General features: G+C 44.9%; 1 protein-coding gene across 1 annotated transcript in view; it reads right to left on the bottom strand.

Annotated features, from left to right (window-relative positions):
• The window catches only part of STXBP5L (syntaxin binding protein 5 like), a 130,369-nt gene that overhangs the window by 50,815 nt on the left and 66,804 nt on the right, over positions 1–12,750 (bottom strand). The window contains exons 8-11 of the mRNA XM_015421720.1: positions 9,502–9,625; positions 6,166–6,244; positions 2,076–2,230; positions 481–553 (exon numbers count right to left, since the gene is read on the bottom strand). Coding sequence (XP_015277206.1) covers positions 481–553; positions 2,076–2,230; positions 6,166–6,244; positions 9,502–9,625 — 431 coding nt within the window. The remainder of the gene's footprint in view (positions 1–480; positions 554–2,075; positions 2,231–6,165; positions 6,245–9,501; positions 9,626–12,750) is intronic.

The raw sequence follows: 12,750 nt of genomic DNA, 5'->3' as shown, positions 1-12,750 counted from the left end.
GAATGCGCAGATCTGCCCTCACAGAGGAGGGAGAGCTTGTACCTTACTGCTGGAGCTCCACTCCTGTGCGCTCCCGCAGGAAATGACCCCTGAATGTAAATAAAGCCCCCTTGCCCTCCAATGTGTTCTGAATCCTGCAAGATGCTGACGACTCAGATTGCTGAGGGGGGGGGATGACATGGGGGGAAAGTCTTTCTCTGAAAGGGGGGACGGGAGGAGGCAAAGACCGGCTGCTGTTTCCTGTAGACGTCGGCATCTTGCAGGATCCAGAACACATTGGAGGGCCAGGGGGCTTTACCCTCACAGTGATCTTACAATTCTGCAGATGGCAAAGCATTTGTTCTAGCCAGGAAGAATACTTGGCAAAAAGTGGAACTATTCAAAAGGTAAAATTCTATATTTACAAAACTGATTAAAACAAGCGGGGGGGGGAACCCCTTTCTAACATGAGTAGTGATAGCACATGGGTTTTGTACTTACTTGCTCTGAGTCAGGTCAACGACAATCAAATCTTTTTCCAAGAGTACGACAACAGCGTACGGTTCCTGAAATTCTACAAACCAATAATCAGGCACAAAAATCAGAGACATGGGACGTTAAGCTAAATGAGATCCAAATGATATAGTTCTTCATAATCACAAAATAAAAGTATTTCTGAGAGAATCCTAAAAACAGTTTTTGAAATAGGAAAATACGACATTATTATTAAGTGTGATCTTTTGTGACATTTATATACTGATAATCACGACTGCACTGGTAAGAAACTTTCATACCACTGCTATAGGCAGAAATACTATTAGCTTTCTTTCTCTCTGTGTTACATAATTAGAATTATAATAAAAGAGTAGAGTTCCCACAGCCTGGAGGGGGGGAAATGTCCTGTCCTTTTAATAAAGACTTAATGAGATTTTATTTACTGGGTGATGTTATTTACTTCCATGACATGAGAAACGTTCACTGTCTATTTCCACACATTAAACCTCGCTATTAAAGGGACAGGACATTTTTTTCTCCAGGTAGCTATTGTGACCCTATAAAAGAGAGGGTGAAGATGTAACATCCATCTTTGAGGGGCTCTGCACATGACTTCGGCAACAAACCTAATGCAATACCCTGTGAGGAGTTGTCGTTATAAGTATGGCTTCAATGCATTCTAGTATATCCCAAGTTAACCACAGGGAATGTGGTATTTATGCAGGTTAGAAGCAGCATCAGCTTACACTGAACAAGCTTTTACTGGGGTGAGAATGTGCAAGCTACCAGGGAGGTGGGAGGTGGCACAAGTTACTTACCACACAATCCCACCAACCCACAGGGGAAGCCAATTCAAATGTTCCCACAGCTGTGTGGAGCCAACATCACCCAGAAATATTTTTATGCTCTATAAAAATGAGGCACCCACACGGGGTAACAGCCTAGTACTAAGTATGTAGTGAGTAAAACATTAGTATCCCAAATTCTGGACGAGACACAAAAAGATCCATTTATACAAATAAGGAATTGAAAAATCTTGGATTCTGCAAAACCCTGGGCAGATTAAAAAACCCTTACACAATAAGGGCATAATTGAGGGGGGGGGGACACAACTGTCATCCCCAATGCCCAATGACAAAATCATCCCCAATCTCCAATGACACAACTTCTGGAGTGAGCTGGAAGTGACTTCATCAAATGAGATACCACTCTAGCAGTCACACAAAACTCTATGGTTAAATAATTGAGCTTGGGGTGAGTGCTAGAGTGTCACACCCAAAATGATGATGTCCCTTCTGGGTTGCCAAAGGTGACATTATTGTGCTAGGGATGACAATTGCCACCTGGATCTACCTGTAAGTTCTCACATCTCCTATGTCTCACGCAACTGACTGTGCAATCCTAAACAGATTTACATCCTTCTAAAAATAACTGACTTCAATGGAATTAGAAAGGTATAACTCCATTTAGGATTGAACTGTAAAAGTATCAAAACATGTGATTGACCAGTCTTTAACACCTGGCTATTTTTCAGCTCTCTGTTCTACTGTGAGTACAAATGCAATATTCACTGTCAGGCTAAAACAGTAGCATACACTCACCATTTGGGTATGGCGTTTCACAAAGCGTTAAAAAGTCCACAATGGGATGATCCATTTCAAGCACTGTAATTGCTTTTCCATGCATGATTGTTAGACTTGGCCTTCGCCAAGGCTTGTCATAAGAAAGTCCACCAGAAAAAATTATAAAAGGCTCGCTATATTGAAAAGAAGAATGAAAAATGAGTGATAATTGTGCCACCTCTGCACTGATATTTTTGCCCAAAGATCTTTTGAACAGGAAAAAAAAAGATTTTCCTAGGCTATGTGAGATCTCTCGGTCCAGAGTGGAATCCATTTTGAGTTCTATAGTCCACAACAAGTGTCATCAGACTAGCATGGATCCCTAAATAAGTCTATTAGTGTGTCTTTTAACGGATGAGATCACAGAGTCTAAACATGTGCATTGCGACCTCTCTTGCACATAAATATTTGAACATACATTTTGATTCCATATTAAAAGAAGATTTCTGCTAAGCAACAGTTGCACTCATAAGTATTGGAATCTCATAACAACTAACAAAATAACATATAAATAACAAATTGTTATAAGCAAGAACTCTACGAGTATATTGTGATATTAAAACTAATTGTACTAACATTTTTACTAACAGTGAAAAGATCTCCTCCTCTTGGGGTTTTAGTTTAGTGTGGTTTGCTTTCGTTTATCCTTAGTTGTAGCCCCTTCCCTAATATTTCTTTGTAGTTTTTGTAGTATTTGCAAAATAAAAAAATATCCCTCCAGGGATTTAAAAAAAAAAGAGTACTGGAATCTTTCTTAACAGACACCAGCTTTGGAAGGAATTTTCAAACAGAGTGAATTATCTCCCAGCTAAAAACTGCCCTCGGAGTTACATCTTTCAACTGACGATGGTGATCTTCCTGTTTGGCTATTTTTGCTGTTCTGTCACATAAAGGACAGTGTTAAAGTTCCTCACAGAACAAGTATACACACAAAAATAGTGTATTCAGACACACGAGGTAAGGAGGGGTATCATACACACACACACACACACACACACACACTTTTTTTCTATGCATCCAAATCAGCACATAACGAAGACCCAAGAGGGAAAGCTTTCCAGTGTTGTTATTAACCATTCATTTCGTATCCCAGTCCTCCTCCGAGCAGTTCTTCTAAGCCCCCAACCATTAGGTGCAACAGAGTGTGAGAGACTGACTGGCCATAGTGAAATCCAGAGTTACCCTCTTCTCAGGTCACTGACTTCAACAGACCTGTACGGGCACAAATGTGCTTAGGAGAGGAAGTTCCCATGACCAAGGGTGCATTCAGACGAGCAGCTAATCCCGCCATTATGCCAGTTTGAATTTGATCCTGATCTTTTTAATCCATCGTAGCATGACCAGACATCCCCTTGGTGAATCGCCTTACCGCACGCTGCCACCGTTGTGGATTGTCTGGATGGCATTCACTGAAGGAGGCGTGCATGGAGGGTTTTTTTTTAAAAAAAAATCGCGCATAGGCGTCAAAGCACATCGTTGTTGAAAGAGGCATGCGGTGGGGTTTTTTAAAAGAAAACTTTCTGCGCATGCACATAGACGTGACAGCGCGTCCTTGTTGATCCACGCATGTGTAGAGATTTTTTTAAATGGTGCCCGCTCGGGATGGTCTGACGTCAGACCACCCCGACGGGAGGATTGCGCGTTGGAACAATCAGACGGGTGAAAGTCCGCAGTTGTCCCACAGGTAACCAAAAACCCCAGATTTAAAGTGCTATCTTTTAAGTACGGCTCCGAAGCGCGGCAAAACGGGATGCCCACGGAAGAGGGACATTTCCCAGATGTTTGTGCCTGGACATTACCTTTAGATCCGTGAGGCAATCGTGCCTCGCGTGGATCTAAAGAGCCGTCTGAATGGACCCCAAGCTAGCCACAACACAGGAGCCAAATGAACAGAGAATGCCAACCCTTTTCGCCATCACAAAGCAAATCACTCCCTGCAAGCTACTTTCCTCTCTCCAAAGGGAAAAAGATATATTGAACTCGTATCCCCCCCCCCTGCAGATGGGAAAGCAACTCAGGATGTCTGTGATTCTGATCAGGGAAAGGCCAGTGAGCAGGGCTTCGGGGCGGGGGGGAGGTGCCGGAACCCTCAAGAGGGAAATGACGTTTCCGATCCTGTGATGTCCGCTAACTGCCAGCAGGCTTGGTTCTCAGAGACAATAGGGACTAGGATCCTGAAACCTCTAGTGGTCACCAATAGGAACTTGGCGGGAAGCTTAAACCCTCCAATAGGACCTGTGGGTGGACCAAGGGCCGACCGGCTGGTATTTGTGTGTTATGTTGTGTACTAGTAAACATGTGCTGAGTATCACTTTGTTTCCTGATCATTCGATGCATCGAACTCACTACACAACAGATCCGTATACTGAAAACTCGTGAACCTTTAAACTTTTAAAAATAATTTTGTCGAAGAGGTTCCAGAACTCCATTCTGGTGTGTTCCCCCGGGGAAAAAAGCCCTGCAAGTGAGGAAAGGGTTAAACACACGATAATCCACCACGGTTCCACTAATAATAGTACGGCGGTGGCTGACTACAATAAAGTTTTTAAAAGTCAGAAAAACATAACCTATCTCCTGTGTAGGGCCTCCTGTGTAGGGCCCACAGTGAAGTTAAACAATATAATGATTACTAGCACTTTATTATATTAGATGGCTTACTAGCATTTTATTATATTAGGTGGCTTTAGTTTGTTTTAAAACTGTTTCAATTGTAATTTATATGTTTTACTCTGAGCTGGCCTCAGCTGGGAGGGCAAGGTATAAATTTGACAAACAAACAAATAAATAAATAAGTAGTAACTTGGTGTCCATACAACTTTGGAGAGGGATATCTTGCAAGACTGTCTGCTTCTCCACCTAAAACAATCCTGCACTTATCAAACTAAAAAAGAAACAATTAGAAACATTCTCCTTGCACTCATCCCCCTCCTCGCAGGAATTCCTTCCTCCCAGTAACTATGGCAACCCAAAGCAAGCAAAGCGAAGCATGGTTTGACACATACAAAGTGAAAATTCCTAAACCCAGCAACAAATGGCAGAAAATTTCAATTTCCAATATCCACGAGTGCTTCTGGTGCTGGACATATGCTGACAAGTATAAGGACTCACTCAGCAAATGCCATGGCGATCTCTAGAAAGAGCAGTTCACCCAAGCAGTATAGGCAGGGGAGGCCAAAGTATTTAGGTGTCTGCCACCTCAACCAAAGTCCTGGCAAAATAGCGTGTTTTACAGGCCCTGCAGAATTGCATTAAATCCCGCAGGGCTCTGATCTCCAGTGGGAGCATGTTTCACTAGGTTGGAGCCAGGGCGGGGAATGCCCTGACCCTAGTTGAGGCTAAGCGGACATCTTTTGGGCCGGGAGCAATGCTCCCTCTCTGTGGAGTCTTGTGAGCAAAAATTCTGCCTTGTGAGCTACTGGCATTAAAGTTGTGAGTGAGCGATTTGGCTCCTGCATAAATTAGTTTGCTCTGGCCCTCCTTCCAGAGCCGAGACAAAAATGTGTGAGCCGGAGGCTAAAAAATTGTGAGCTACCTTACACCAACTCAGCTTAGAGGGAAGACTGGCCAGGAGTAACCGGTAAACAGAACTTCTGCCTGAAATGTTGAAGAATTACCATTAGAGTCACGTACCACTGCAGTACCTGATATTTTGAGGTTAGCTTCACCTCTTGTGGCAGCCATTTTTGTGGTTGTGCTCACCGCCCCAGACGTTGGGGGCCCCTGATCCAGGCCAATGTGCATCCTGGCTGAGTGAGAATATGTGACCAGAACTTCCTCGATGAATTCCAACACAATCCAGTATTATACTATGCTGGCCTGGAAGTGTGTTCGAAAAAGCCTATCTCAAAGTCTAAAACGCTTTTCAAAAACTTGTCCCGCTGTTTTTATTTTCTGTAGACCTCACATAAAAATGTTAAAAATCAGTGAAGGCAACGTTGACTTTCTAAGACTTGAGAAAGACAAAACAGCGGAAGAGTCACTGTAGCAAAAAAACCGTGTTTGATCGCAACAGAAACAGGCCGCTGTAGAGAATTGTCCCTGCCGTTATACGAAAAAGAAACGTACCTACCTGTTTTTACAGGTCTTGTATTCTACTTTAAGAATTGGCTTACAAGATTCAGCTTTTTTACCATCTCGCTGAATTTTGCCTGTTGAAAGAAAGTTTGAAAGTTAGTACAGACAAGGCAAACTTATTTTTCCGCAATAGCAAAAGATATAATTGACCTACTGGCTCACGCAGTGATTTTACTTAAGTTCTCGAATGGAAAGAGTCGGCAATTTGTTATGAGATCAAAATACTCCATACAGTGACTCCAGTCACCCAAAGCATGAGAAAAGGGGCACTGAGAGGTTATCTGTTATGGTTGCCAACCTCCAGGTCAGGCCTGGAGATCTCCCAGAATTACAACCAATCTCCAGGCCACAGTGATCAGTTCCCCTTGAGGAAATAGCTGCTTTCGAGGGTGAACAGGCCATTACTGTTGCAGTGAGCGAGTCAGCATGTCAGGACATAGGGGTGCTATATCACTCTAAGTGTGTGGGGGTGTTATCTCCTTGAATTAACCTGGAGTTGCCCTCTGACCTCTTCTCTCCCTCCCTTAATCTTCTCACTGCGTTAACATGGCCTTCCACGGAGACACAGGTCTCTCCTGTATATACATCCCTCACTTGCTGCACATGGCTTTCCATGGAGACACAGGTCTCTGCAGTTCTCGCCTGTAGAGACAATGGTTGAATCTGCATTTGCATTTTTAAATTAGTTCCATGCTGCTGCAACCTGGTCTTTCTCTATGCTTGTTTGACTGTTGTTTGGAGAAGATTCTTTTAAAGCAGTGCAGAGGTGCAATGACAGTGGAGCCGCCCTGAAAGGACGCTAAACATATGTGGACGTGCAAAAGTATGCTAGCACTGTTGAGGTGTGAAAATGACACCAAATGTAGACAGCTTTTTTGAAGACGGGGTCAAAAGGCTGGGACATCGGTGGGAAAGACAAATGCAGATTCAGCCAATGTCCTCATACTCCCACATGCATGATGCTGGACAAGCTGGCAACTTTGTGATAGGGAAAGTACTCTTTAGATCAGGCTTCTCTCTCTCCCCTTTCGACTGCACCCTGAACGTGAACTGGATCTACTTGAATAAATGTAAGTTTGCCTCTTTTGCAATATACTTCTTGGGGGATTTATTTACAGCACTCAGTATTACGCTTCTGTGACTGGGCAAAACTCTGGTATGGTTCCGGTCACACCGGCGGGAAAAGCCGCATCGGAAGTGCGGCTTCTTAGAGCCGCACCAAAGGAAAGCATGGCATTGGGATCAGACGCTTCCCCCGAGCCGCTGCGCATATTCTGTCCGGCGCAATCACATGGTCGGGAGAAGTGAGGCAAAGATGGGCGAGCCGAGGCTGCTGGAGTATTTGTGGGCATGCACAGTCTGGCAGTTGCGCATGCGCAGTCCGGCAGTCCCTCGAATAACACGGGCTACCGGCACGTCTGTGATCCCATGCCCGGCCTTGCTGTGGATCTTCCGGTAGGCACTACATTTTCCCTAGTACCTTTTTGATCCATGTTTTCATCCGGAAGGGACGGGTTGGGGGCGGGTGTGCGACGCTTGCCAGATGTTGGCATCTGATTGTGCCCGTTTGATGCGCCCTCAACCCGTCTGCTTTGCGGGGCAAATCCTCCTGTGTGACTGGGGCCTATATTCACCAAATATCCCAATCATTACACCCTGCTGAGGTCCCTCTCCTCTCCAAACCTCACCCTCCCCAGGATCTACCCCCAAATCTCCAGGAATTCCCCCAACCCAGAGCTGGCAACCATATAGATTCCAACCCCTCAGCGAACCAGCCATTACCATGCTCAGAAATCCAGGGAAGGAGGGTGCGTGGTTGAGGTGTGAAAACGAAACCAAACGTAGACAGATTTTTTGAAGACGGAGTCAGAAGGCTGGGACACCGGTGGGAAAGACAAATGCAGATTCGACCTCAGTGAGTTTTACCAGCGTGGATTTCTTCCCAGCTTCGTTAAAAAATGGCTCACGTGAAACTGTTTCCTTTTCAAATTCCAGACTTTGGGACAGGCAAGCCAGTTCACACACACATACCTGATGAGTGTGGGGGTTCCCAGGTGTGAATGAGCTACCACAGATCACACGGCCCTCCTGTCACAGCACAACTCTTCAAACACAAGACTTTCCCCCGAGTGATGGGAAAACCGAGTTATGAGCATGGGGAGTAGCTGTGGCTCACTGGCAGAGCATCTGCTTGGCACGCAGAAGGTCCCAGGTTCAATCCCCGACATCCTCAGTTAAAAGCATCAGGTAGGAGGTAATGTGAAAGACCTCTGCCTGAGACCTGGTCCGAGTAGACAATACTGACTTTGATGGACCAAGGGTTTGATTAAGTATAAGGCAGCTTCGTGTGTTCATGTATGAACCAGCACAATGGGTCTTGGATCGGGTCCCAAAGCAAAGATATGAATGATGTGTTTGTCTTAAAGGTGCATTATTGTTATTCTCCGGGGATACATCCTGGAAACAGCTGAAGCGCTCTGTACCTCATTTGGGTCCCCCACTGGATTCTTTTAAAAAATTAGAGGCAGAGATAAAGTGAACATCTTATGAAAGAAGTAGTCTCTTACCCTGCCCTGTCCCTTGTAACAGGAAGCAGCTCCAACTCCATGGGGCTACCAGTCCGCCCCCAGAAAATGTTGCCCGCCCCATTTCTATTGTTATCAAGCCATCAGTGCCAGATCACAGCTACTGCGTGGTTATAAGGGGTAAACTGGGAACATAAAACAGGCCTGGAGTAAGCTGAACCAAGCTGCCTTAAGTTGATGGCAACACCACACTTTGGAAAGGGTCTGTGGCTCAGCAGTAGAGCATCTGCCTAGCACGCAGAAGGTCCCAGGTTCAATCCCCCTGGCATCTCCATCTAAAAGGACTGTTCGTAGTAGGTGATGTGAAAGACCTCTGCCTGATACCCTGGAGAGCCACTGCCAGTCTGGGTAGACAATACTTGGACCATTTCTGGAGTAGAGAAATTCCCCACATTGACGTTTTTAAAACTGTGCGTTAAATGACATTTTCCGCAGTAGATATTTTCTCACCAGGCGCAAACTCAAAGTTTTCTCCTTCTTACCCTGTGTTTTCGGAACCCCCAGTTTTAGCGAGTTGCGTTTAAGCGAGTAAGCGAGTAAGAAGGAGAAAACTTTGGTTTTGCGCCTGGTGAGGGAAAATCTACTGCGGAAAATTTCGCATAATGCACAACGTCAGTGAGGGGAATTTCACTACTGCGGAAATGGTCTCGGAGTGTTCCTAGAAAACATTCTTCAAGAAGACCTAAATATTCTCCTAAACAATTTGGTTTGTATAAGTAGCACCGATCCTCCCGCACAAACCTTACCGTGTGGAATGATTATTTGGAATGGCCTGCTAGGACTTCGGAGGTTCCACAGAGTCAAACTGCCATCCGAATGACTGCACATAAATTGCTTCCCCTCATGATGCCACCCGATAGAATGAATCGCCTAAAAGAAACAGCAGCGGTCAAGAATAATCCATATATGACATTTGACTTGAATGAAACCCATAAAATGATTCCGCGTATGTTTTAGGGTCTAGTGACCCGAGAACGTTACCTTTCCTTACCACTTTTACCACCTACCTTTTGGGCCTTATTTCAGTTTATATATCAAACTGGAATAGCACATTTAGACATTCATGAGGGAAACGGTCATAGGAATCAGTCCCCCTGTGCTCAAGGGGTCTTAACTCCCACGTAAGTGAGCATAGCACCACAGCCTTAGAAGGTAAGTGTGGTTACTATTAAAAAGATTTATGACATTACTGGGCACAGTATCCCTATGAGGCCAGAACTTGTCTTGCTTAAATTATGGGTGGGGATAGATGTTCCTGATGTCAGGAAAGATCTTATTTCGTATATGTTGGTGGCAGCCAAGACTTTAGTGGCAAGGCACTGGAAAAATAGTAAACAACCCTCATCAATTATGTGGTTTAATAAAGTTATGGGAATACCTGGTCATGGACAAAATATCAGAAGTTATATCCTTGGCAGAGAATCCAGAGTTTCATCCAGATTTTTTGGAACGTTGGTTTCCCTTTCTTGAATATAGGGAATGAAAAGACATAGTAAGCTGAAAAAGGCACTTCCGGATAATTTTAAGGTTATAGCTACATACTGAGTAGCCGTTTGGTTTTATTGCTCTTGTGTTTTTAAATCTGTTTTTATTGTGGTGGTTTCCTAATAGTATGTGCTACTGTAAATCGTCGCTATATTATATAAATAAAAGTTATTTATTCAGAAAAAAGAAAAAAGAAAGAAAATAATTAAAAGCTACCAAATTCAGCTTCCTGTTTCTTCAAAGGACCAACGACTCTCACTATTTTTTTATTAGTAAATACAACAAATATTACATAATGACAATACTAGTTATCGTTAAACTATAAAAACTGCTAACATCTGAATATTAAAGTGATAACACTTCAAAAATATAGTAGATCTCGATAGTACAGATTATTAATTAATTAATGTATTTATTTATTATCAGATTTATGCCCCGTCTTCCCCGTAAAGCAGGCTCAGGGTGGCTGATAATTAATATTATCCGGGATTATATTAATTCCTGATCAATACCCCACTGCAGGAGACCAAAAGGTTTGAAAATCTCTTTGATAATTATGTATATTGTTCGTCGTGGGATAGCTCAAAATTTTACTCAGTATGAAAGGCTCCCAGAGCTCGTTCTGCCACACACGGAGAGTTGGGCCAACCAGATGTGCCTAGGAATCCACCATGTCAGGAAAAAGGGTTCCAACTGACCTTTCTTCCTGATATGCCAACTTTTCTGCAGTGAAGGACTCTGGGAGGAGGGAAGGTGTGGAGAGAATTCAATAGAATTCAATAAACTTCCTAAACTGTAAGAGTGGTTGAGCCGTGGGACAAACTGCCTTGGGAGGTGGTGGGTGCTCCTTCGCTGGGCGTTTTCAAGTGGAGGCTGGACAACCATCTTTCGGGTATGTTGTAGGTATGTAAGGCTATCTCTCGGCTGTGCGCCCGCAGAGTGCTGGGGGTTGGACTAGATGGCCTGCCAAAGTCCCTTCCAACTCTAACGTTCTATGATTCGACTTCCTGGTGGGGACTGGAGAGTTTCTGGAATTACAACTGATCTCCAGACGACAGAGATCGATTCTCCTGAAGAAAATGGCTTGTTTGGAGACTGGACTCTGTGGCACTACACCTCACTGGGGCCCCTCCCCTCCCCAGACCCCACCCTCTCCAGGCTCCACCTCCAAATTCTCCAGGAATTTCCCAACTTGGAGTACCCCTTGGTAATATGAAATGTTACTAGGGATGTTAGCCTCCAGTGACCAGACCCCTAACCCTAACCCCGGAATTACAGCTGATCTCCAGACTACAGACATCGGTTCCCCTGGAAAAAATGGATGCTTTGGAGGGTGGACTATGTGGCATTATATCTGTCAAACCTTGCTTCGCTGCGCTTGCTTGGGTTGCCATAGTTATGGGGGGAGGGAATTCCTGCGGGGAGGGGAGTGAATGAGTGAAGTCACAGCTTTCCTTGCAAGATGTACCTCCTCTCCCTCTTTCCCAGGGAGAGGTGTCCTTGAAAGCTTTTTGGTACCAGCTTGAGCAGTAGATAACCAAGCCGTATATTTTCCTACTGGGTTGAGATGGCAACGCTAGGTGTGCCGTGTCTGTATGACGTATGCTTCGGGAAGGAAGGGGCTTTTGTTCGATTTACCTATATTAAGCTTGTACCCGCCAAAAGGCTTTAGTTCTAACACAAGTGAGGTTCTGGATCATGCATACATCTCAATAAACCTATCACTGCCAAAGAGAGAGTTGCTGAGAGTAACTTGACTGGGAATCTGACAATATCCCACTGAAGTCCCTGTCCTCCCCAGGCTCCATCCCCAAATCTCCAGGAGTTTCCCAAACTGGATCTGGCAATGCTACCTGCCATCCCCTGCCAGGGGGACATGGCAACCCTAAATGTAGGATTGCCAGCCCCCCGCTGGAGGTGGGGGATCTCCCACCCCTGGGCCCTGCCCACTGCCCCCGATCAGCTGGCTGGCAGGTGGACTTAGCAGGAGAAGGAGGAAGGACCAGACTTTGTTGCCACCAATGTGATGATGTCACTTCCAGTTTATGATGTCTGGGCAATGCTCTGGTCTTTGGGCAAAAATTCTACGGCAGAAGCCATTTTGACCATAGAGTTTTTCCCCAAATGCGTGAGCGTCACTGGGACATCCCAGGGTGTTGACGTCATTTCCAGTACACATTGGAAGTGACATTGCCACATCACCGGTGACATAGCCAGGGCCTCTCTCCCATTTCTGATGAGTCCCCTCCCACCCCTCACCAGTTGCCCGGAGGGACCTGGCGACCCTACCTAAATGAAGGTATGCACCTCAGTGACAGCCAGGGGCAGATTAACCATTAAGCAGACTAAGCACGTGCTTAGGGCCCCAGGGCCAAAGGGGGCACCACAAAGTTGGGAAAAGGGTGAAAAGCTTAGTTGGTACAGTATATTGTGTTACCACATGAATAAATTTTTGTATTGCTGCAACCTGCATTGTATATCTGGTCAGACAGGTCAGTGTGGAAAATGGA

The sequence above is a fragment of the Gekko japonicus genome, unplaced genomic scaffold (genome assembly GCF_001447785.1).
Source record: "Gekko japonicus isolate JY-2015 unplaced genomic scaffold, Gekko_japonicus_V1.1 scaffold3278, whole genome shotgun sequence".
NCBI lineage: Eukaryota > Metazoa > Chordata > Lepidosauria > Squamata > Gekkonidae > Gekko > Gekko japonicus.
Note: the sequence above shows the minus strand (reverse complement) of the source record. Positions and strands in the feature narration are given on the sequence as shown.